This window comes from Rhinopithecus roxellana, chromosome 2 (assembly GCF_007565055.1).
Source record: "Rhinopithecus roxellana isolate Shanxi Qingling chromosome 2, ASM756505v1, whole genome shotgun sequence".
Taxonomy (NCBI): domain Eukaryota; kingdom Metazoa; phylum Chordata; class Mammalia; order Primates; family Cercopithecidae; genus Rhinopithecus; species Rhinopithecus roxellana.
Window position 1 is genome coordinate 144,111,756 of NC_044550.1, and position 24,184 is coordinate 144,135,939.

At 41.5% G+C, this 24,184-nt stretch overlaps 1 protein-coding gene across 1 annotated transcript in view; it reads left to right on the plus strand.

The window, feature by feature from the left end:
- The first annotated feature begins 2,411 nt into the window (after positions 1-2,411).
- Positions 2,412-24,184, plus strand: part of NSUN7 (NOP2/Sun RNA methyltransferase family member 7) — a 56,186-nt gene continuing 34,413 nt past the window's right edge. Inside the window, exons 1-6 of the mRNA XM_010384659.2 lie at positions 2,412-2,588; positions 2,904-3,292; positions 14,408-14,466; positions 14,817-14,947; positions 23,412-23,564; positions 23,914-24,097. Of these exons, the coding sequence (XP_010382961.2) occupies positions 2,995-3,292; positions 14,408-14,466; positions 14,817-14,947; positions 23,412-23,564; positions 23,914-24,097 (825 nt within the window). The 5' untranslated portion in view covers positions 2,412-2,588; positions 2,904-2,994. The remainder of the gene's footprint in view (positions 2,589-2,903; positions 3,293-14,407; positions 14,467-14,816; positions 14,948-23,411; positions 23,565-23,913; positions 24,098-24,184) is intronic.

Genomic DNA, 24,184 nt, shown 5'->3' on the forward strand with positions numbered 1-24,184 from the left:
AGGCAGAATTATACACATGATTAAAGTAAATAGTAACCAAGAATTTGCTAACCCAACAATTCTTTGCCTAAGCTCTATCTTGGGAATAGAGACTCGTTAAATCTTGTTTTCAATATAGTGAAGTGTTACTTACATTGAACTATTATTAAATAAAAGAAACTCCTCAAATTATATTTTGAATGACAATATTTCAAAGTTTATAGCTAACTATTGCCTCACATTTTCTGCATAGTGTACTGTGTACTCGGTGATGCATGATAAAACACAGCATGACCTCTAAGACGCCTTCCATATTTGTAATCTTCTGTGAATGTATGTGAAAGAGAGTGGTATTTTGCTAGCATCTGGGAATAAAAAAGACATATAATAAAAATGAAAAGATAAAGCTATATAACAAGACTATTTTAGAGTGTGTGTGTTGTGTGGATAGAAATATGGCAGAAGAGGGGTAATACAGGTATGTACACAAATATTTATAATAAAAATGAAAAGGTACCCAAATACAAGTATATCAATCTTTAATTTCTTGAGAGCAAGGTCTCTGATTTTTTTTTTTTTTTTTTTTTTTTTTTTTGAGATGGCGTCTTACTCTGTCACCCAGGCTGGAGTGCAGTGGCGCAATCTCTGCTCACTGCAAGCTCCGCCTCCCAGGTTCACGCCATTCTCTGGCCTCAGCCTCCTGAGTAGCTGGGACTACAGGCGCCCGCCACCACGCCCGGCTAATTTTTTGTATTTTTAGTAGAGACAGGGTTTCACCGTGTTAGCCAGAATGGTCTCAATCTCCTGACCTCGTGATCTGCCCGCCTGGGCCTCCCAAAGTGCTGGCATTACAGGCGCAAGCCACCACGCCCGGCCAGGTCTCTGATCATTTCTATACGTCATTCTTTTACTTGTAGGGCTGAACACAATGCCAGGGACACAGCAAGAATTTAATATATACTTGTTAAACGAATGAATGAATGCATGTATACATAAAATGTTATGGAACGTTTAACGTATTCTGGGGATAATGAAAGTGGGTGGATTTCTGAGAGAGGGGGTCGGGGTTAGAGTTCTGTACTGCTAATTTTTTCCCCATTATCCATTCTCTCCTTCTACAGTAATAGTTCCCTTATTTTTAGCTGGACACATTTACCAGCCTCTTGGTTGCTGGGTATATGACTGAGTTCTGACCAATAAAATGTGAGCCAAAGTGATATGTGCACCTTTCAGGTCATTGAAAAATAAGGACTGCCCTCTCTTTCTCCTTTATCCCACTAACCACTGGCTGGAAATGGACATGGCCTTAGACTAAGGAGAGAAGGGCAAATCCCTAAGGAGGAAAGGCAGAGGTGGAATCAGGACCAGTTGTCTTTCAACTATACCAGAGTTTTTCAGACTGTGGTCTTTGGGCTGATTGCATTAGAATCGCCAGAGTTACCTGATGAAAATGCAAATTACTGGGTCTTACAGACTCAAATCTCTGGGATGGGTTCCAAGGATTTTTTTCAGCTGGAGGCGGTGGTTCACGCCTGAAATCCAAGCACTTTGGGAGGCCAAGGCGGGAGGACTGCTTGAGCCCAGGAGTTCGAGAACACCCTGGGCAGCATAATGGTACCTCGTCACTGTTATTTACAAAAAATTATTACAGATTGGGCGCGATGGCTCACGCATGTAATCCCAGCACGTTGGGAGGCCGAGGCAGGCGGATGACTTGAGGTCAGGAGTCCGAGACCAACCTGACGAACATGGCGAAACGCCATCTCTACGAAAAATACAAAAATTAGCGGGGTGTCATGGCGGGCACCTGTAATCCCAGCTGTTCGGGAGGCTGAGGCATGAGAAGTACTTGAATCGGGGAGGCGGAGGCTGCAGTTGGGCCGAAATTGCGCCACTGCACTCCGGCCTGGGCGACAGAGCGAGACCATGTCTCAAAAAATATTATTACTATATTAAAAAATGTTTTAAAGAATGTGTATTTTTAACAGGGACTTCAGGGACTTGTGAGTTGAAAACCACAGTACTACGTGGTTTTGGTACTACGTGACCAAATGTTTATAAACAAAGCCAAGGTCACACATTCAGGCCCGGTGATGTTCAGGAACTGTGCAAGAGGCCTCTGGCTCGGAGGGGCTGAAACAGGTGTCCCCGCGCGCAAGGGGAAGAGCGACTCTCCCGGCGACAAGCGGCACCCGCCAAATCCCGCGGGAACAGCCCGCGCGCCGCGCCCCCTGCCCCACCTCCGCTCGCGGTTGCCATGAAGACCGGGTCCCCGACAGGTCGACTGCCAGAGACTCGGGAGGCTGAGACTTCCTCCGCCTGAGCCCGCCAGATCCCGGGCTCCGCGCTCACCCTTCTCCGCCGCCAAGTCCGCGAAGGCCTCACGCGCGAGGCCAGGCGAGACAACTTCACCACACCGGAGCGAACCGGGCGTCAGAGGCCGCGACCCCCCTGCCTCGAATCCGGCCAGTGGGAGTGGCTGCATTTGAGCCAAACGGCCTTCGCGGGCAGCAGCCGTCGCCCCACAGTCCCGGGGCTCCCGAGGGCCTGTGACCGACGCCGGCCTCCGCATCTTCGTCCCCGAAGCCCCGGGAACCATCTGCCCTCGGGTAAGGGAGGAGTCCCGGGAGCCGGTGACTGGGCTGTGGGGACGCGAACGGGGCTCTGGAGGAAGCCGCCGGTCTCCTCGGGGCGCTTCTCCCGCCGCCGCCGCCGCCGCCGCACCTCTCCTCGACGCCTTTTTTTTTTTTTTTTTTTTTTAATTGAGCGTGTGGAAGTTTCGTGAGCTGCTTGTCCGACTCGAAGTCTGGGACACTCAGATGAGCCAGGAAATGTCCCCTCTTAGTCTTTAAGGCCACAACGAAGGGGGCCACCCGGAAGGGTGCTGCAGAGTGATTTACTGCGATCACCTTCTCTCTTCACAGAGGCCATGCTGCAGATGCGTGGAAAGCCATTTCCTGGAACATCGAAATTCTAACCCCAGGGCGAGGGACTCACGACAGGCGAGGGGCAGACATGCTGAACTCCACGGGCGAACTGGAGTTTTCGAACGAAGAAGATCCCGAGATCATCTCCCAACTCACTTCTCTGGCTCTGTCCGATGGGAAAAGCTCAGCTGGTGCACCCGAAAAAACGGGCTATCCGGACTCCGTTTATGTCATGGCAGCGAACATTTTTCAGGGTATTCGAATCGAAAAGTCGGCACAGAAAGTCTTAATCAAGTATGGGAATGAACCCCTGCGGTCCTTCTCCGAGTCTGAGGATCAGTCCTTTCAGCGTTTGTCTTATGAGCTGGCTTTCAGTGCCCTGAAATGTGAGTTGTGCCAGTCTGGAGGATCAACACTAAAAGAAAATAATAGCGAGAGAATTTGGGGAATGCAGCCCTCCTCCTCCCTGCCCCTTATTCACACCAGGTTTTGGTTTTAGGCATGTGCATCTCTTTGGTTAACTGCAAGTGTCAAGGAATTAGGGTTCCAATGAAACTAATTCTTACAGCCCAGGAGTGCAGATTTCGCTGTGCACTGTGCTTTGTCCTTAGAGCGGTGTAGTGTGCGGTCATTAAATTGAACAGGGAAACAATTTCTTCCGATGATAATTTCCCTCTCCCTGTATTTTGTTTGTTTGTTTGTTTTCCTCCGTAGAGTTGGGGGTCTCTATTGTCTGGGCTGGTCTCAAACTTTGAACCTCAAGGGATCCTCCCGCTTCAGCCTCCCAAAGTGCTGGGATTACAGGCAATGAGCCACCATGCCCGGCCTCCCTGTGTATTTCTTTCCATTCCCTGTATTTATCTTTTTTGGTATTTTAGTTTATGAGCTTTCACAAATATAAAACCAGTAAAGGAGGATGGGGAGAGGAACAGAGACAGAATAAAAAGAAAAGGTGCAAAATTTAAAAAATGAATGTTAAAATTATACCAACCCCAATTAAGACTATCCCATTCGTGTAGCTAATAGCTTTAATGGGAGGAGCCAAACTTTAGTAGAACTTCCCTTTCTAATTTGCCTTCAGGGTTTGAGACTCAGTGTTAAAGATTCCCTCAAGGATGGTTAGTTATCAATCTGAGGCCAGGGGTGGTTGCTCAGGCCTGTAATCCCAGCACTTTTCGAGGCCAAGGTGAGAGGATTGTTTGAGCTCAGGCGTTCAAGACCAGCCTGGGCACATAGTGAGATCTCGTCTCTACAAAAAATTTAAAAATTAGCCCAGTGTGGTGGCTTAGTACTTAGTACTTAATGAGCCTTGTACCTCCTTGTTCATGTCTGTAGTCCCAGATACTTGGGATGTTGAGGTGGGAGGATCGCTTGAGCCTGGGAGGCAGAGGTTGCAGTGAGCCAAGATGGTGTCACTGCCGGGCGCAGTGGCTCAAACCTGTAATCCCAGCACTTTGGGAGGCCGAGACGGGCAGATCACGAGGTCAGGAGTTCGAGACCTTTCTGGCTAACACGGTGAAACCCCGTCTCTACTAAAAAATACAAAAAGCTAGCCGGGCGAGGTGGCTGGCTCCTGTAGTCCCAGCTACTCGGGAGGCTGAGGCAGGAGAATGGCGTAAACCCGGGAGGCGGAGCTTGGAGCTTGCAGTGAGCTGAGATCCGGCCACTGCACTCCAGCCCCGGCGACAGAGCGAGACTCCGTCTCAAAAAAAAAAAAAAAAAAAAAAAAAAAAAGATGGTGTCATTGCACTCTAAACTGGTGACAGAGCAAGACCCTGTCAAAAAAAAAAAATCAATCTAAATGTGGAATTGACACTAGGAAATGACCAAATATTGTTACTATGAGGAGAGCAGTCAAAAGGCCTGAAGTTGTTTGTTTTAGTACTAGCTGTGACTAAAAACTTTATGTTGGTTTGTAAACTGACTGAATGTAGTTCCAAAAAGAAGTTCCAGAAATGTTTAGAATATTAGCAGCATGGCCAAAATGATGAGCAGAGCAGAAGAGACACCTCAAAAAGGGCAACACTCTTTTGCATGATTTTCTTAGTACTTAATGAGCCTTGTACATCCTTGTTCATAGGAGGCAGTTAATTACTCAGTTCAGCCACGCGCAGTGGCTTACACTTGTAATCCCAGTACTTTGGGAGGCGGAGGTGGGAGGATTGCTTGGAGTTCAGGAGTTCAAGACAAACCTGGACAACATAGCAAGACCCCCATCTCTAATTTTATTTCTATTTTTTATTTTTTTGAGACAGAGTCTCGCTCTGTCGCCCAGGCTGGTGTGCAGTGGTGCAATCTTGGCTCACTGCAAGCTCCGCCTCCTGGGTTCACGCCATTCTCCTGCCTCAGCCTCCCCAGTAGCTGGGACTACAGGTGCCCGCCACCATGCCCAGCTAATTTTTTGTACTTTTAGTAGGGATGGGGTTTCACTGTGTTAGCGGGATGGTCTCGATCTCTTGACCTTGTGATCCGCCCACTTGGGCCTCCCAAAGTGCTGGGATTACAGGTGTGAGCCACCCTGCCCTGCCCCCATCTCTATTTTTAAAAATTAAAAAAAAAAAATGCTCAGTTGAATTAAAATGTCTCACTGATTATTTAGATAGGAATATATATTTTTGGTTGTTTGCAGAGATAATGTAGCTTAACTCTGAAGTCAGCAATTTGTCATGGAGAAAAATTTGTATGATGTGAAACAACTTCTCTTTATTTTTCGTTTCTTTGTTTTCTCCTGTTCAGTAATTTTTCTTTTCCTTTTAAGTCTGTCTTAACCATTCTTCCTCCTCCAGTTTAATCTTTGAGATTTTGTTTCATCCCTCTTCTTCCCCTCTTCCCCAACCAAAGTGTTGCATTTCATGTAATGAATCAGATGAACATTTTTATACTTTTTTTCTAGCAACAATGAAATGCGGACTGGGCAGCTGCGTTGATTAATTGGCATTTAATATTAATTCTAGAATTCTAGGCAATTTGTTCTCCTAATAGAATATTGAGTATTACCTTTAGTACTCAATAAGAAAAGCCTGAATTGGCCGGGCGCGGTGGCTCAAGCCTGTAATCCCAGTACTTTGGGAGGCTGAGGCGGGCGGATCACGAGGTCAGAAGATCGAGACCATCCTGGCTAACCCGGTGAAACCCCGTCTCTACTAAAAAAATACAAAAAACTAGCCGGGCGAGGTGGCGGGCGTCTGTAGTCCCAGCTACTCGGGAGATTGAGGCAGGAGAATGGCGTCAACCCAGGAGGCGGAGCTTGCAGTGAGTTGAGATCCGGCCACTGCACTCCAGCCTGGGCGACAGACCGAGACTCCACTGCAAAAAAAATAAAAAAATAAATAAAAAAATTAGCCAGGCGTGGTGGTGGGTGCCACTTGGGAGCTACTTGGGAGACTGGGGCAGAGAAGTGCTTGAACCTGGGTGGTGGAGGTTGCAGTGAGCCTAGATCGTGCCACTGCACTCCAGCCCGGGTGACAGAGCGAGACTCTGTCTCAAAAAAAAAAAAAAAAAAAAAAAAAAAAAAAGCCTGAATTATAATTCCACATAAAATTAATGCATTAACTAAATGATTGGATTAAACTGATATGTGTGATAGATTGTTTTTGTCCTCTCCATCCTATTTTCTATTTTATGAAAGATATTGTGATTGTTTTATCTTTCTTTCTTTTTTCTTTTTTTGGGATGGAGTCTCACTCTGTCACCCAGGCTGGAGTGCAGTGGCACGATCTAGGCTCACTGCAACCTCCACCACCCAGGTTCAAGCACTTCTCTGCCCCAGTCTCCCAAGTAGCTCCCAAGTGGCACCCACCACCACGCCTGGCTAATTTTTTTATTTATTTTTTATTTTTTTTTTCGGTGGAGTCTCGGTCTGTCGCCCAGGCTGGAGTGCAGTGGCGGCGATCTCCACTCACTGCAAGCTCCGCCTCCCGGGTTCACGCCATTCTCCTGCCTCAGCCTCCCGTGTAGCTGGGACTACAGGTGCCTGTCACCGCGCCCAGCTAGTTTTTGTATTTTTAGTAGAGACGGGGTTTCACCGTGTTAGCCACGATGGTCTCGATCTCCTGACCTCGTGATCCGCCTGTCTCGGCCTCCCAAAGTGCTGGGATTACAGGCGTGAGCCATCGTGCCCGGCCTCATTCTTGTATTTTTAGTAGAGATGGGGCTTCACCATCTTGGCAAGCCTGGTCTTGAACTCCTGACCTCGTGATCCACCTGCCTTGGCCTCCCAAAGTGCTGTGATCTTTCTTAATGACACAGAAATCCCATTCAAATAAATTGTTATAGACCTTTACAAAACTTCTTTTCTTGAAACGTTCATTTTTATAAGTTCAAATTATAAGGTAAAATGGTATTGTTTACTTGTTAAATATATTTTTTCTTATAATAATACGGTTGATATGTTTTGGCTGTGTCCTCACCCAAATCTCATCTTAAATTCCCACGTATTGTGGGAGGGACCTGGTGGGAAGTAATTGAATCATGGGGACAGGTCTTTCTTGTACTGTTCTCATGATAGTGAATAAGTGTCATGAGATCTGATGGTTCTATAAGGGGTAGTATCCCTCTACAAGCTCTCTTCCCTTGTCTGCCGCCATATGAGATGTGCCTTTCACCTTCTGCCATGATTGTGAGGCCTCCCCAGCCATGTGGAACTGTAAGTCCATTAAACCTCTGTCTTTTGTAAATTCCCCAGTCTTGGGTATATCTTTATCAGCAGCATAAAAACGGACTAATACAATGGTCTTGCTTTAAATTATCAATAATTCTTGAATGTGCAAATAGAATAAAATCAGAATTTTATGTAGTGGGTTTTCCAAGATAATTAGGAGCCTGCTATTTTCCTTTTTTTTTTTTTTTTTTTTTTTTTTTGGAGACAGAGTCTTGCTCTGTCACCCAGGCTGGAGTGCAGTCAATCGTAAAATCTCGGTTCAGTGCAACCTCAGCCTCCTGGGTTCAAGTGATTCCCTGCCTCGGCCTTCCAAGTAGCTGGGATTACAGGTGCCTGCCACCATGCCCAGCTAATTTTTGTATTTTTAGTGCAGATGGGGGTTTCACCATGTTGGCCAGGCTGGTCTTGAACTCCTGACCTCAGGTAATCCGCCCACCTTGTCCTCCCAAATTGCTGGAATTACAAATGTGAGCCACCACAACAGGCCATCTGCTATTTTACTTTTAAAATATTGGAGGCTTTTATGCATTTCACTTTTATCTTCTGTATTACCAGTGTTCTGTCAATACTTTCACATGTGATATTTTGTAAACTTATGTCTGGCTTATACAGTATAAGTTCAAGAAATAATGGTTCAGGTAAGAAAACTCAGAATTTCTTCCCTAAGATTTTACAGGAGCTGTAAAACTGCAAAGGTTATTGTGAAAATTAAAGAGAGCTTGAGTAATGGTGCCTTTTGTTTGTGAATTTGTGAACAGGTAATTAAATCACATTACCATAATATTTAAGGAAGTAGGAGAAGAAAAACAATAACAGAAAATCTCTTAATTATACAAACATTAACTGTATTCCTTTGGTTGTGTCTTATGCTTTTCAGTTTTATTGCTTGTTCCTTTGTTGATGTCCTTCATTGTATATAAGGTCTTTCAAGGCAGGAAGTATATTTATCTGATTAACCTTTTAAAGACTTAAAGGGCTCCGTAAAATGTTTTTTGAAATGAAGAGTGCCATTATTTCTGCTTTACCAAATAAGCCCAAGGTCAATTTTCTGCTAACGAAAGTAGAATTACTAATGAAAAGTAGCCTATTCCTATTTAGAGTTTTGTCAGAGCAGTACAGTACTAGTAGCCTATTTATTTATTTATTTATTTATGATGGAGTCTCGCTCTGTTGCCCAAGCTGGAGTGCAGTGGTGCGATCTCAGCTCACTGCACGCTCCGCCTCCTGGGTTCATGCCATTCTCCTGCCTCAGCCTCCTGAGTAGCTGGGACTACAGGCGCCCGCCACCACGCCCGGCTAAGTTTTTTGTATTTTAAGTAGAGACGGGCTTTCACCATGTTAGCCAGGATGGTCTCAATCTCCGGACCTCGTGATCCACCTGCCTCAGCCTTACAAAGTGCTGGGATTACAGGCATGAGCCACCACGCCTGGCTGCCAATTTATTTTTTGGAAGAATCTCGGTGTGTTTCAAGGAACAAGATTTTTTTTTTTTTTGAGATGGAGCCTTGCTCTGTCTCCCAGGCTAGAGTGCAGTGGCACGATCTTGGCTCACTGTAACCTCTTCCTCCTTGGTTCAAGTGATTCTCCTGCCTCAGCCTCCCTAGTAGCTGGGACTACAGGTGCCCGCCAGCATGCCCAGCTAATTTTTTGTGTTTTTAGTACAGTTGGGGTTTCAGCGTGTTAGCCAGGATGGTCTCGATCTCCTGACCTCGTGATCCGCCTGCTTTGGCCTCCCAAAGTGCTGGGATTACAGGCTTGAGCCACTGTGCCCGGCCGAAAAATTAAAAAAAAAAATAAAAACCTGGCAAATTTTTTCTTTAAAGAAATGAACAAACAAACAAACAAAAACTTGGAGAAAGAGATATCCCTGAAATTGCTGATCTTTTTCCTGGCTTCTTTCTCCACCTTCTCTAGGTTTGTATTGTTGTTGAACTTCGAATCTAGGAACAGATTGTAGCATTAACCTGGTGATTTCAGAATCATATAATCTGTCAGTGAAAAACTTAGTAAATGCTTAACATATGGTTTGGTTATAGCTTTTGAGAATTAGTAATTTTAGTCAGGGGTTCCTTTTTTTTTTTTTTTTTTTTTTTGAGACGGAGTCTCGCTCTGTCGCCCGGGCTGGAGTGCAGTGGCCGGATCTCAGCTCACTGCAAGCTCCGCCTCCCGGGTTTACGCCATTCTCCTGCCTCAGCCTCCCGAGTAGCTGGGACTACAGGCGCCCGCCACCTCACCCGGCTAGTTTTTTGTATTTTTTAGTAGAGACGGGGTTTCACCATGTTAGCCAGGATGGTCTCGATCTTCTGACCTCGTGATCCGCCCGTCTCGGCCTCCCAAAGCGCTGGGATTACAGGCTTGAGCCACCGCGCCCGGCCTAGTCAGGGGTTCCTAAGACCACCTCCAGATTCAATGATTTGCTACAAGGACTGACAGAGCTCAGCAAAGCTGTTATACTTATGGTTATAGTTTATCACAGTGAAAGGACAGATTAAAATCAGCAACAAGTAAAGGTACATAGGGCAGAATCCAGGAGAGACTAGATGCAAGCTTCCTATTTTTCTTTCCCAGAGTGGTCTATGGAGAGTGCTTAATTCTCCTACCAGTGATAAATGGCAACATGAATGAAGCATTGCCAACTAGCGAAGCTCAGCTGAGCCTTGCTGTTTGTTTAGCATTTTTATTGGGGGTCAGTCTCATAGACAAGCTGCAGTCATGTGGCTGACCTTAGTTATTCAATCTCTAGCTTCTTCAGAGGCCAAGCTGATACTGTGTGGTCTAGGACCCCAGGGAAAAAAAAGAAAAAAAAAGGTACCTTTATCAGACAAGATAGTCTAAGAACTTAGAGGTTATCTCCTAGGAACTAATCAAAGGCCAACCCTTTCTTTAGAATGTCCAGAGTTTGGCCACCCAGGCCTGCTGAGTGGGAAGAGGGAAAGCGATGCCCCAGTTCCTTCTCCCAATTTCACCTGTCTAATAAACCCAATTTTTCTTTCATGAGGAGCAGTAAGGAAGGGTAGAGAGAGAGTTAAGGTGTTTCTCTAGGGTAAGGCCCTCCACATGGAAACATGTAAAATGGTGGTTAAGAGATCTCTGAAGCAGACTGAAGAGAAGCTTTGATTAGTGGGGAGAGGGAGAGATAATTGGAGTTATCGGGCTGAATTCTAGAATACGCATACTTGCAACTTTCAAGGAAGTCCTGATAACCTAAATTAGGCATTATCACTGTGGTGTATTTGGTTACTCTGGTTTGTCATAATAATAGTAAGAGGAAGGCAGCATAATGTTTGGTGAAGTGCATGTACTTTGGTCCCAGACTGCCTGGGTTTGACTCCTTGCTATGTGACTATGAACATATTACTTAACTGTGCTGTGCCCCATTTCCTATGAAATAACCTAATTCATATGGTTGTTATGGAGATTAAATGAATTAATATATGAAATGCACTTAGAACATTGTCAAGCACATAGAAAACATATACACAGTCCCCAATTTATGATGGGGGTCCTTATAATTTTTCCACTTAACATGATGTAAAAGCTATACACTTTCAGTAGAAACCATACTTTGAGTACCCATACAACCATTCTGTGTTTTACTTTCAGTATTTAATAAGTTACATAAAAATAAACAAAAAAGGTCTGGGCGCAGTGCCTCACCCATGTAATCCGAGCACTTTGGGAGGCCAAGGTGGGCGGATCACAAGGTCAGGAGTTTGAGACTAGCCTGGCCAATATGGTGAAACCCTGTCTCTACTAAAAATACAAAAATTAGCTGGGCATGATGGCGGGTGCCTGTAGTCCCAGCTACTCAGGAGACTGAGGCAGGAGAATTGCTTGAACCCGGGAGCAGAGGTTGTGGTGAGCCAAGATCGCACCACTGTACTCCAGCCTGGGTGACAGAGTGAGACTCTGTCTCAATAAATAAATAAACAAATAAATAAGTTACACGAGATGGTCAGCACTTTATTATAAAATAGGCTTTGTGTTGGATAATTTTGCCCAACTACAGGCCTATGTAAGTGTTCCGAATGTGTTTAAGATAGCCTAAGCTGAGCTATGATGTTTGGTAGGATAGATGTATTCCATGCATTTTTGATATACAATATTTTTAACTTATGATGGGCTTATCAGGATATAACCCCATCATAAGGCAAGGAGCATCTGTATAAAGTATACAGTTATTCATGTTGATATTACTATGTGAGAAGGTAAAATTATATATATACACAAAAGTAATGCATTCTGCACAATATCAAAGGCATCCCAAAGGTGACACTGGTTTTAACAAGAGCCCTAGGGGGAAAAACTGCAATATTGGGAAAAGCATGTTCTGTTCTCTTTTCGTTCATCCTGCCTTTTTTTTTTTTTTTTGAGACAGAGTTTTGCTCTTGTTGCCCAAGCCAGAGTGCAATGTCACGATCTAGGCTCACTGCAACCTCTGCCTCCCAGGTTCAAGAGATTCTCTTGCCTCAGCCTCCCAAGTAGGTGGGATTACAGGTGCGCCACCATGCCCAGATAATTTTTTGTATTTTTAGTAGAAACTGGGTTTCACCATGTTAGCCAGACTGGCCTTGAACTCCTGACCTCAAGTGATCCACCTGCCTCAGCCTCCCAAAGTGCTGGGATTACAGGCGTGAGCCACCACACCCCACCAGCTTCTTCTATTTCTTAGGAGTCCAGCATCAAAGAGATCTGCCAAGTTAGAAGTCCTTCTTTCTTCTAATACTGTACAAAAAGTATGAAGTAGATGGGAATTGGTTTGAAAGAACTAAGGATGTGAAACTGTAAACTTCATTTCCTTTTAAGGGATAATTACCTTGTGAAGTACAAAATTGTGGCTAGAATGTGGATAACGATTCCCAGAGGATTTCTGTGGGAAAATTGGAGTCTGTGCTCCCAAATTAGTCACTTCTTTTTAGTTTTCCTATCTCCCAAATGAAAAATGAAATTTAGGCCAGGCATGGTGGCTCATGCCTGGGAAGCCAAAGTGTGCAGATCACTTGAGGCCAGGAGTTCGAGATCAACTTAGCCAACATGGCAAAAACCCATCTCTACAAAAAATACAAGAATAATTAAAAATAAATAAATAAATAAAAATAAAAACAAGAAAAAAGTAAAAAATACAAAAATTAGCCAGGTGTGGTGCCACACACCTGTAGTCCCAGCAACTTGGGAGACTGAGGCAGGAGGGTTGCTTGAGCCCAGGAGGTGGAGGTTGCAGTGAGCTGTGATAGCACCATTGCCCTCCAGCCTGGGTGACACAGCAAGACTCTGTTTAAAAAAAAAAAAAAGAAAATTCACGAATTCAAATTCAAGGTGTAAATTCAATTTATACCTTGGTTATACTATGTTTTCCATAAATGTTGAATAAATTGAAGCTAGGCAGGCCTACCTGTCTGTTCAACTGATTAAAGCATTTGTTATATGCCGGGAATGGTGGCTCACACCTCTAATCCCAGCACTTTGGGAGGCTGAGGTGGGCAGATCACCTGAGGTCAGGAGTTCGACACCAGCCTGGCCAACATGGTGAAACCCTGTCTACTAAAAATACAAAAATTAGCTGTGATGCTGTGATGCAGACCTGTAATCCTAGCTGCTGAGTAGGCTGAGACAGGAGAATCATTTGAACCCAGGAGGCGGAGGTTGCAGTGAACCAAGATTGCACCACTGCACTCCAACCGGTGTGATAGAGTGAGACTCCGTCTGATAAATAAATAAATAAATAAAATAAAACCTTTGTTATATGATGTATATATAGTTTAAGTAGTTGTAACAAAAAGAACACTCGTGTTCCCTGTGGAAGTTTTTAAATATGTCAATTTGTTTCCTCTTAACCGCCTTTGCAATTATCATAACCTCTGCCTGGAGTGCTGTCCCTTCCTAGATATTCACATGGCTAACTCCTTGTCATTTGGGTCTTAGATTAAATGTTTGTTGGGTCATCACATCAATGTCTTCACTATTGAGTTTGACTGAATAGTTAAGAAATAATACCAATCTAACACAAACTCTGAGAGATTAGAGGAAGAGAGAACAGTTTCCACTCATAGGCTACAAAACTCTGATACCAACACTGACAAGGCTATTACAAGAAAAGAAAATTATAGACCAACATCCCTGATGAACATAAACATACAACAAAAATTTTAAATAAAATATTAGCAGCCGGTTATGGTGGCTCATTCTTGTAATCCCAGCACTTTGGGAGGTCTAGGCGGGTGGATCACCTGAGGTCAGGGTTTCGAGACCAGCCTGGCTAACAGGGTGAAATGCCATCTCTACAAAAAACACAAAAATTAGCCAGGTGTGGTGATGCATACCTGTAGTCCCAGCTACTCTGGAGGCTGAGGCAGGATTGCTTGAACCTGGGAGGCGGACGTTGCAGTGAGCTGAGATCGTACCATTGTACTCCAGCCTAGATGACAGAGCAAGACTCTGTCTTAAAAACAAACAAGACAAAACCAAAAAATTTAGCAAATCAAATCCAGCAATAATAAAAAGAATAAGAAAACTGTTGCTCAACATTATTAATTAGATCCTCTTTACAGTTTTTCAAAGGCCATACATTAAAGGTTGGAATCCTTTTATTACTGCTTTGACTATTCAGATAATGCTTCTTTGACTATGGTTCCTTGCGGACCCTAGGTCATAAGGGTCCAGCATTCATAAAGATTATAAAAATTTATCATGTCGTTGTAATTTAAGTCATTATCTAGAATTGAGGTATATTTTAGATATGAAAGTAAATGTATTTTATGGCATTATTATAGTATATTTTGATTCCAGAGTTTTCATTTTTCACTTTGTATTTTCGGTGATAGGCCTTTCCCTTGTCTTGCAGATCAAGATATTTTGGAAACTATATTGATAGACAGCTGTATCTTCCCAAGTACCACAATAGTAAGTAGATAAGTTTTAGAATTACATCGTTTCATGATTTTTTTTTAAAAGAAAGTGTTTTAAAGCCTTTAGATTGAAATAGTTTGCTGAATATTAAAGCCTCTTAAATATAGATTCTTTTCGACTTCTAATATCATTCATTTTGGTGAACATACCAAAAACTATCTCTTTTGAAAGTTTTTTTTTTCTGGATTTTTTTCTATCTTGAAGACCTTTCCTGTCTCCAAATCCAATCAGACTATGTAAAAATAGTCATATTCCTGCTCTGTTATGAAAAATAATGGAATGGAAAATATTGCTGGTTAGATATTTTTTGTATACTTTTCTTTATATATGTTTTCCATTGATAGCCAGATCATTTGAGCAGTCTTATTATTGTGATGCTGTATGATTTCCAAGATAGAAAATTTCAAACTCGTGTCCTTTCTGATAATGAAGAGTCCATATCAGAAGTTCAAGAAGTAGAGAACCTTCTTAACAGGTAATCGTAAAAGTGAAAAGAATGTTTTATATGAAACCTACATTAGCATTTTTATTGGTAAAATTACATACAGTATAATGTATAGAGAAGAGTTAAATTTGATAGAGAAAAATATAAAAATTCATAAATTTCTTGAATTCCTTTACAGACAGTCTTGAACAGGTTAAGTATTTTGTTTAAAATGAATGTTTTTCAAAGCTTGAATTACAAGATCCAGTGTGTAAGCATGTGAGAAATCATTAAAAATTCCCAATAATTTTTAGCACATAAATTCAACTGTATTTGAAACAGCTAGTAATTGCTTAGTTCACTTTATTTATAGCTTTGTTAAAAAAAAAGAAAACCTCTAACATGAGTCAAATGAGAAAATTCCAACAGTAGACAAGAATCAACTATTTCTCCAAAGTAAAGAAAAAAAATTCTACTTAAGAACAAACTAACATCTTAAATTTATTTTCTTTTTATCTTAAATATCAGCAGAAGTCTACCATGAGAATAAGAAGTTTCTACCTCAAAGCATAGATGGGATAATGAATTAAATTAATGCATGAAAATGCTTAGTTAGAACCAGACATAAAGTAAATTGGTCAGTAAATGTTAAGTGTTACTGTTTGCTATGGTTTGAATGTGTCCCCCAGAATTCATGTATTGGAAACTTAATCCTCAGTACGACAATGTTGGGAGTTGGGGCCTAATGAGAAGTGTTTAGGTCATGAAGATTTCAGCCTCATGAATAGATTAATGCTATCATCAAAAGGGCTTGTGAGGTGAGCTTGCTCTCTTGTGCTTTTGCCCTTCTGTGTTCCACCATTTGATGATGCAGCAAGAAGGCCCTCACCAAATGCCAGCACCTTGATTTTGGACTTCTCAGCCTCCAGAACTATGAGAAAATAAACTTCTGTTCTTTATAAATTAGCTGGTCTCAGGTATTTTGTTATAGCAGTGCAAAATGAACTAAGACACTGTTGATTACAGCTTTTAGTACTATGTTGTTGAACTTTAATAGAAAGTACAATATAGCAACAACAACAATCTTGTAAGAAGATTTTGGCTTAGTGAATAATCTGATTGTCACTGTCAACAATTGTCAGTATGTCTGATTTTATAGGAAATTTAAGCAGTTTATTTAAATTATTGAAGGCTGAGACCAGAAGACTCAGGTAATAGAGTAATGATAAGAATAGCTTACATTTATTGAGCACTTAATATGTATCAGGCACTGTTCTAAGAAGCTCTTTATGTAACAACTTTATGCACTGGTTACTGTTACCAACCTGTAATTTTACACATGGGAAAAATGAGAAACAGACAAGTTAAAGCAGGGGTCCCCAAACCCAGGGCTGCAGACCAGTACCTGTCTGTGGCCTGTTAGGAACTGGGCAGCACAGCACGAGGTGAGCGGCAGGTGAATGAGCATGACCACCTGAGCTCTACCTTCTGTCAGATTAGCAGCAGCATTAGATTCTCATAGGAGCGTGAACCTGATTGTGAACTGCACAGGGATCTAGGTTGCATGCTCCGTGTGAGAATCTAAGGATTTATCTCATTAGATGATCCTTATGAGATCATCTAATGCTTGATGATTTGAGGTGGAACAGTTTCATCCTGAAACCATTCCCTCCACCTTCCCCCAGTTCATGGAAAAATTGTCTTCCACGAAACTGTTCCCTGGTACCAAAAAGGTTCAAGACTGCTGAGTTAAAGGGACTGTTTAATGCCACAGAGCTGGAAAGGGGAGTAGCCAGAATTCACACTCAGGAATGACTCCAGAGTCTAAACTTCAACCATTTGTATGCTAGCATTCCTTCCACTTAGCATAGTGAGGCTTGGCTGAGGTACTCTGGAAGTTTAGAACATAGTCATATCTCATGTCAGTGTCATAGCCATGATAAATCATGGGATGGAGAAGAGCAAAAGCAATCAGATATATGTACTCTCTGTGTTAAATACGTAAGGATCTTGTGCCTGTTTACTTTGGGTTTGGGGGAAACCACCTTATTAGTAGTACCAGTATTGGGCAGCCTGACTCCCAGGATGGGCATTCAGAGGAAACTTGGTGGAGCAATATGCTATGGGACAGGCTCTGAGTTTCGGTTTTCCTGTGCTTCTCCTAGTTTCTGTTTGACATAGTCAGGATTTAGGGGACTTTCATGTCTGAACTTAGTCTCAGAGAGACAGATGAGAGCTGGGGTTATGCTGAATCAACCAAGAAACCCACAAGGCTCTAACCAAGTAAGAAAGATTACACTGGTTTCATCAGAAGAAGACTTTAGCTGAGGATGCTGGCAAGGAAAGTAGGAGTAGGACAAGCAAAGGACCTGGTTTAAGAGGTCAGAGGAACCAGAAGATATTAATGTCTAAGGATTTCTGATTCCCCAGATCTTCCCCATTCCCATAATTCACATCATGCTACCACCTGCCTTAACACATATTCTGGTTACATTGTTGTCAGTACAATTGTTTTTTCCCATACCCAAACCAATAGAATTTTATGCATTGCAAATCTTATTGCTAGGAATTAATTTAGGAATCTTATTCCTAAGCAGTCATATTGTACTCAATTCACGTTATACTGAATTCATAATATACTGTAGGAGAAATGCCTATGTTTAGTGATTGAATTGTGGAGAAGAATAGTAGCACATTTCTGAGAAAATACATGTACAAAGATGCCACAGTATTTACTCAAGAGTCTTCTTAGCTTTCAAGTAATTGAAGCCATCTTCAGTTAGCTTGAGCAAAAATAGAAAATACAGATGCTAGGATATCTCATACAACTCAAGGACTCAGGAAAAGAATGAAATCAGGAACTGGAAAGATGTTAGGACTTTAATTTGCTTTATCTCTTTATCTTTTTATCTCTGCTTCTCTCATAGTATCTGCTTCATTTTTTTCCCCTGCACATCTGCCAACTGGGCTTTTCTAGTAGGGCATGGAAAAGGCCCTACTGTTGTACCCCAGTACCCAAGCTTATGTTACAGTTGTACGCTAGTTTCTTCACTTAGACTAACTTATTATCTTACCTCCCATTTCTAAATTCCTGTGAGAGGAAATTCAATTGCCTCAGTGCAGGTCAGTTACAGTCTCTCCTGGGCCAATTCCCTGTAGCCAATGAAGTGGTATTCTAAACCACAGAAAGACAGCTGGAAGCCAACTCTATCCATCTTCTAGGGCTTGAGACTGTAGTTCCCAGGGAAGTTCAGTCACTGCAAGCTCAAAGTATACCTTAGCATCTATCTACTTAGAGGATAAAGACTAATTCTTTTTTTTTTTTTTTTTTTTGAGATAGAGTCTTGTTCTGTTGTCCAGACTGGAGTGCAATGGCACAATCTCATCTCACTGCAACCTCCACTTCCCGGGCTCAAGCAATTCTCCTGCCTCAGCCTCCTGAGTAGCTGGGATTACAGGCACACGCCATCATGCCTGTGTTTTTGTAGAGACGGGGTTTCAGTATATTGGCCAGGCTGGTCTTGAACTCCTGACCCCAGGTGATTCTCCCGCCTCGGCCTCCCAAAGTGCTGGGATTACAAGTGTGAGCCACCATGCCTGGCCTGATAAAACTAACTCTAAGAGGTTCTAGAAGAAGAAGTAATTAGCAAGAAGCTGAATGAGAATGATTTCCTCCTTGTAAAAGTGATTTGACCTTTGTTGTTGTTCCTCCTGGGAATCCTTGTGTTTTTTCACTCTTATACCTCTATGCACCAACATGTATCTTTTTCTTCACTTATTCATGGGTTTAGACATGTAATCCAAGATGATACCTATTATCATTTTTTTTTTTTTTACATATGAAAGATCTTTAAGAACCCATTCTTTGTATAATATGCAACTGTCCTTTTAATACTGTGTGACTAGGTTAAAAAAAGAGAGCCACAACCCCTTGTTTCTCACTCCCCATGCCTTTCCACCAGTCCAATAACCTATTTCTCTTAAATTATTTGCTGGACTGTTGTGAAGCAGCAATTGGAAAATAAGCAGTGAAAAACCAGAGAAAGGAGGGGAAAGACTTAGTTCTCCTTCCAAACCACCCCAAAACCATTTATCCTGATGTCTTCCACTTCACAGCTAAGGCATCACCATCTACCTAGATATCATCCTTGATTCTTCTTTCCTCCCTTCCCCTGCACTCAATCTGTATCTAATGCGTCAAGCCCTGTAACTCCAATTCAAAAGCATACACTGAGCCTGTGCACTTCTTTCCATTCCCACTACTACCATCCAAACCTATGCCACCATAATCTATCACTTGGACTATCATGATAGCTTCCTTAGACACATTTCCCTGGCCTATAACTCTCACTTTCCTGCAATCAGTTCCACATGGCAGGTAGAGTGGTATTTTCAAAATGTAATTGTGTAGTCATGATAGAATATCTTGGATCAGACTTCCCCTTCTACTGTAAACAACTAGAAAACTGGCCAAAATATATTATAGGACGTAAAGGTTTTGGACATTAGACAAGCAGCCACACAGAAACTTGATCCCTGAAAGAACAAAACACATGAGGTGAGCCCTAGAATAGTCCTGGCTTTATGCCTGGAAAAATTCTCAAACTGCAATGTAGGAAGTAGAAAATAGCAGTCTTGCTGAGTTAAGAAACCAGAGACCAGTTTTAGAAGATTGAAGTGATTGTTTTTTCTTCTTTATTGTATTAAGTGGCCAGGTGATTTACATTGACTGGTTTATGAATGTTAAACCAGCCATGCATTTTTGGGATAAGGCACATTTGCTCAGATATATTCTTTTTGTTGTCTTCCCCAGTTTCTCTCATTCCCCATAATGCTCCAGAATTTGTAATTGCCAAAATGCCCTTTAAATACTTGTTCATGGGTTTTATCTCTCACATTCTCTCCACTCCTTCTTCAGAAAGTCTTCACCTGTTTCACTTACCTAGTAAAGAGTCTGAAGCAGATGTCTGATTTTATATTTTTCTGGGAAATTCAAGCAGTTCGTTGAAGATTATCTTTTGGCATTAAGAAAATACAATCAAGGTCAGCCGTGGTGGCTCACACCTGTAATCCCAGCACTTTGGGAGGCTGATGTGGGCGGATCATGAGGTCAAGAGATAGAGACCATCCTGGCCAACATAGTGAAACTCTGTCTCTACTAAAAATACAAAAATTAGCCAGGCGTGGTGGCGTGTGCCTGTAGTCCCAGCTACTCAGGAGGTTGACGCAGGAGAATCGCTTGAACCCTGGAGGCGGAGGTTGCAGTAAGCCAAGATTGTACCACTGCACTCCAGCCTGGTGACAGAGCAAGACTCCATCTCAAAAAAATAAAAAAATAATAAACTGAGGAAAAATGGCATATTAGTTAAGATTATTTTTTGCAACTGAGAGATTCTGCAAAAGAGGGACTTTAAGATAATTTTTGGAATGATTGAACATGAGGTTGCAGGAAGGGCGGTGATGTAGCTATGCTTCTACTAACTAGAGCCTGTGACTCCAAATTCATCAGGACTCTAGTCTCTGCTTCTCTGTGCCTCCATTCTCTAATCATTCTATATTTCCAGGATAAGAAGCTTGGCTGCCAACAACTCCCTAACACAGAATTTACATCTTATAGTACCAAACACTGGAAAAACTGGCTTAACTCTCTCTTCCTACATCCAAAAAATCTCTCTGTCTTTCTCTCTCTTCTCTCTCATGCACGCCAGTAGGGCTTGAACTCTGCAATCAAATTACCTGAATTCAGATAATTGAGAGAGAGAGAATATGGAAGAGAGAGAAAGAGGAGATGTGACATGGCGTACCATAGGAGTGGCAAATAGTTCAGCACGTGACTGAAGATAGATTTATGGATGGGAGTGATGGGAACTGAGGCAGGAAGAGTTGGTTCAGGTTAAACTATTAAGATCCTAGAATATCCTCATAAGCAGTTTAGATTCTGTCCTGTGGCTGATGGATTTCATCTAAAATTTAAGCTTAGGAATCACATAATTATAATTTAATATTATAAAGGAAGCTCTGACTGTGTGTGTAACTGGGATGATGGTAAAAAAGATAATCAGGCAGCTCTCTGTGATAACATACAAATTGTAGTAGAAAAAGGACTTCTGGATAGGAATATTGGGGAAGGCTACTTTACTACCATTTTCATCATTGCAGTCCTCCTTATTTAAAGCTATGGAAGAAGCTTTTTTTAGTAACCACAAGATAGGATACTTCATCTACAGAAGTATAGGTCTGGTTATCTTAATAACATATGGATTTGATATTTGCCCTAAGTCTAATATAGTATATTTATATAAAAATCTGTATAACTGCATGTATACTTTAATTTTTGTGGGATTAAATTTTGTTAAAAATCATGGTCCAAAATGTTTACTTTCTGGAAAGTTTATTTGGAGATTTATTTCTCCTTACACTACTCCCATATACACAGCAAATATATATTTTTGGCTTCGTATTTTTAGTCTTTAATGATTGAATAATTCAATAAATAGCATTTATTATGATAAATTTGAACTAAGTAGGTATTTGCAAGTACTGTTAATAACAAATAGTCTGTACTCAGAATATCTCACAATGTATAATATAGAACAGTAACTTACCCCTTTTACATTAATTTTTTTTTAGGTGCATTAATGTACTATGTCATTGTTTTAGTATCCACTGCCGTAGTTCTGTGACATTTGGACACAGAACTAGACAAATCTAATTTTATTGTAGTCCTAAAAAGCTTAATGTTTGACCACCCTTCCCTTTCCTTCCCAAGTACCCTTATCTTCTCTCTCTCATATGCATACACATAATATTCCCACATAAACAATTTTTTTGGGTGAGATGTTCTCATTCTATTGAGTGGATAAGACATGTAGAATAAGGACATTGCAGGCATAAAGAAAAGACGTAGTGATTTCACAGTTGGTGCTAAAAAAATAACAGAGATGCCCATTTACTACCCGCTCTTGTCCTGGCTCCCAGCAGGACAATGGTTTCTTTGAAACAATTTAGGTGGGCCTGACAGTGATTCCCTGAAAGTGTCCTCCCTTTCTGTGCCACCCACCAACCACAACTCAGATCATATTTGACTCTTTTGTGATATCTCTTCTTATTTCTCACTCAAGGTTATAATTGAGGTTGATTTCAGTTAGGTTCCTACTGTGAAAATGCTATGAATATGGGTCAGGAATAAGTCCTGTGTTCTCATTCATTAAAGTTTTGGGCTATGAGATCAAGAAAAATCACTGAGCCATCATGGTGATGCTAACCAGTTCTTGTTTTTCTTTTGTGATTTGGAACTTTGAAGCATGGGACATTCAGAACTGGGAAGGACTTAATACAGACTCATGAAAGTTCTTTAATCTTATCAAGACTATACTGTTGCCATCTGTGATACTAATAACTAGCCTATAATGAGTGCCTGCTATATGCCAGGCACTGTGCTAAGAATTTTGCACACATGATTGGTAATCACTACATTAATAACAAGGTAAGTTGACCACCTTTAACAGATGAGAAAACTAGGCTGAAAAAGGAGATTAAGTAACATTCCTGAGGTTACGCAGCTAGTAAGTGATAAAACCTGGATTTAACTTCGAGTTTGTCTGACTCTAAATCCTAGACCCTTCTCAATAAATAAAGTTTGTCTTTCGGCTGGGCACGGTGGCTCATGCCTGTAATCCCAGCACTTCGGGAGACTGAGGCAGGCAGATCACTTGAGGTCAAGAGTTTGAGAACAGCTTGGCCAACATGACGAAACCCCACCTGTACTAAAAATACAAAAATTAGCTTGGTGTGGTAGTGTGCGCCTGTAGTCCCAGCTACTCTGGAGGCTGAGGTAGGAGAATTGCTCGAACCCATGGGACGGAGTTTGCAGTAAGCCAAGATCATGCCACTGCACTCCATCCTGGGCGACAGACGGAGACTCTATCTCAAAAAAAAAAAAAAGTTTGTCTTTCAACCAGCAATTAATATAATGGTTAAGAAGTTGCTATACAACTATACAGGGGGAGCAAAAACAGAAAGAAATAAATCAGGATTATTGGATTTCTATTTGTTTTTTTTTTTTTGAGACAGAGTTTCACTCTTGTTGCCCAGGCTGGAGTGGAATGGCACAATCTCGGCTCACTGCAACCTCCACCTCCTGGGTTCAAGTGATTCTCCTGCCTCAGCCTCCTGAGTAGCTGGGATTGCAGGCGCCCGCCACCACGCCCAGCTAATTTGGTAGTTTTAGTAGAGATGGGGTTTCCCCATGTTGGTCAGGCTGGTCTTGAACTCCTGACCTCCGGTGATCCACCTGCCTCGGCCTCCCAAAGTGCTGGGATTAAAGGCATGAGCCACCGTGCCCAGCCTTGGATTTCTATTTACAAATATGACACATTTTTATTTTAGACTTCAAAAATTTGAAATGGAATTATTATTTGTTAAAATTCTAAATGTAATTTTTTAGAGTTTCCAGTGGAAAATCGATAGTCTTGTCTCAAATGCAATAGATTAAGGATGGATTTTCTGTCTCCAGTTTTAAGATAAAATTGGCTGCGGCATTGGCAAGATGTCGAATCAAGCATGATGCCCTTTCAATTTACCACATCCTTCCAGAAACAGTTAGGAAACAGGAACTAAGGGCCTCCACTTTACCACTTTATGCTTGGATAAATACTTGTAAAATCAGGTAAGTGTTTAAATCAAATTCTTTATATTTCAAGTCTCTATCCTTTTAAAATAATGTGATGAGAAGCATTACCTTTTTAAGAGGTGGGGGTGGCCCATCAAGGGGAGTGATTAGGCAATCAGAGTTAAGTTCCAGAGCTTATGACCAAATTACCAAAGGTAATTACATAAATATGTTAACTTCTCTGCCTATAATTATCTTTTAGTTTATTGTTAGTTAACATTGTTAGTTCCATTAGATGTAATGTATGAAGTGATATTTTTCTTTGTTACAGGAAAAAGGTGTTAGTGTTAAGTACATTTTTAATGTATTATATTTGTAATTACAAGCTACTGTTGTATATTTACAGCCCTGAAGAAGTTTATAATAATTTGAAGAGAAGAGGCTATAATAAAGTCAAATCTGTATTGCATATTGATGATAAAGTCTTTGCTGTGGATCAGCATTGCTATGATGTCTTAATTTTTCCATCTCATCTTAAAAATGATCTTATAAATATAGATCTTTTCAAAGATTACAAACTTATTTTTCAGGTAAACTAATATTTACTTTCATTGTGATTTTCAACAATCCAACCTAGCCAAAGAACTTTTCCACTTAAAAAGAAAACTTAATACTGT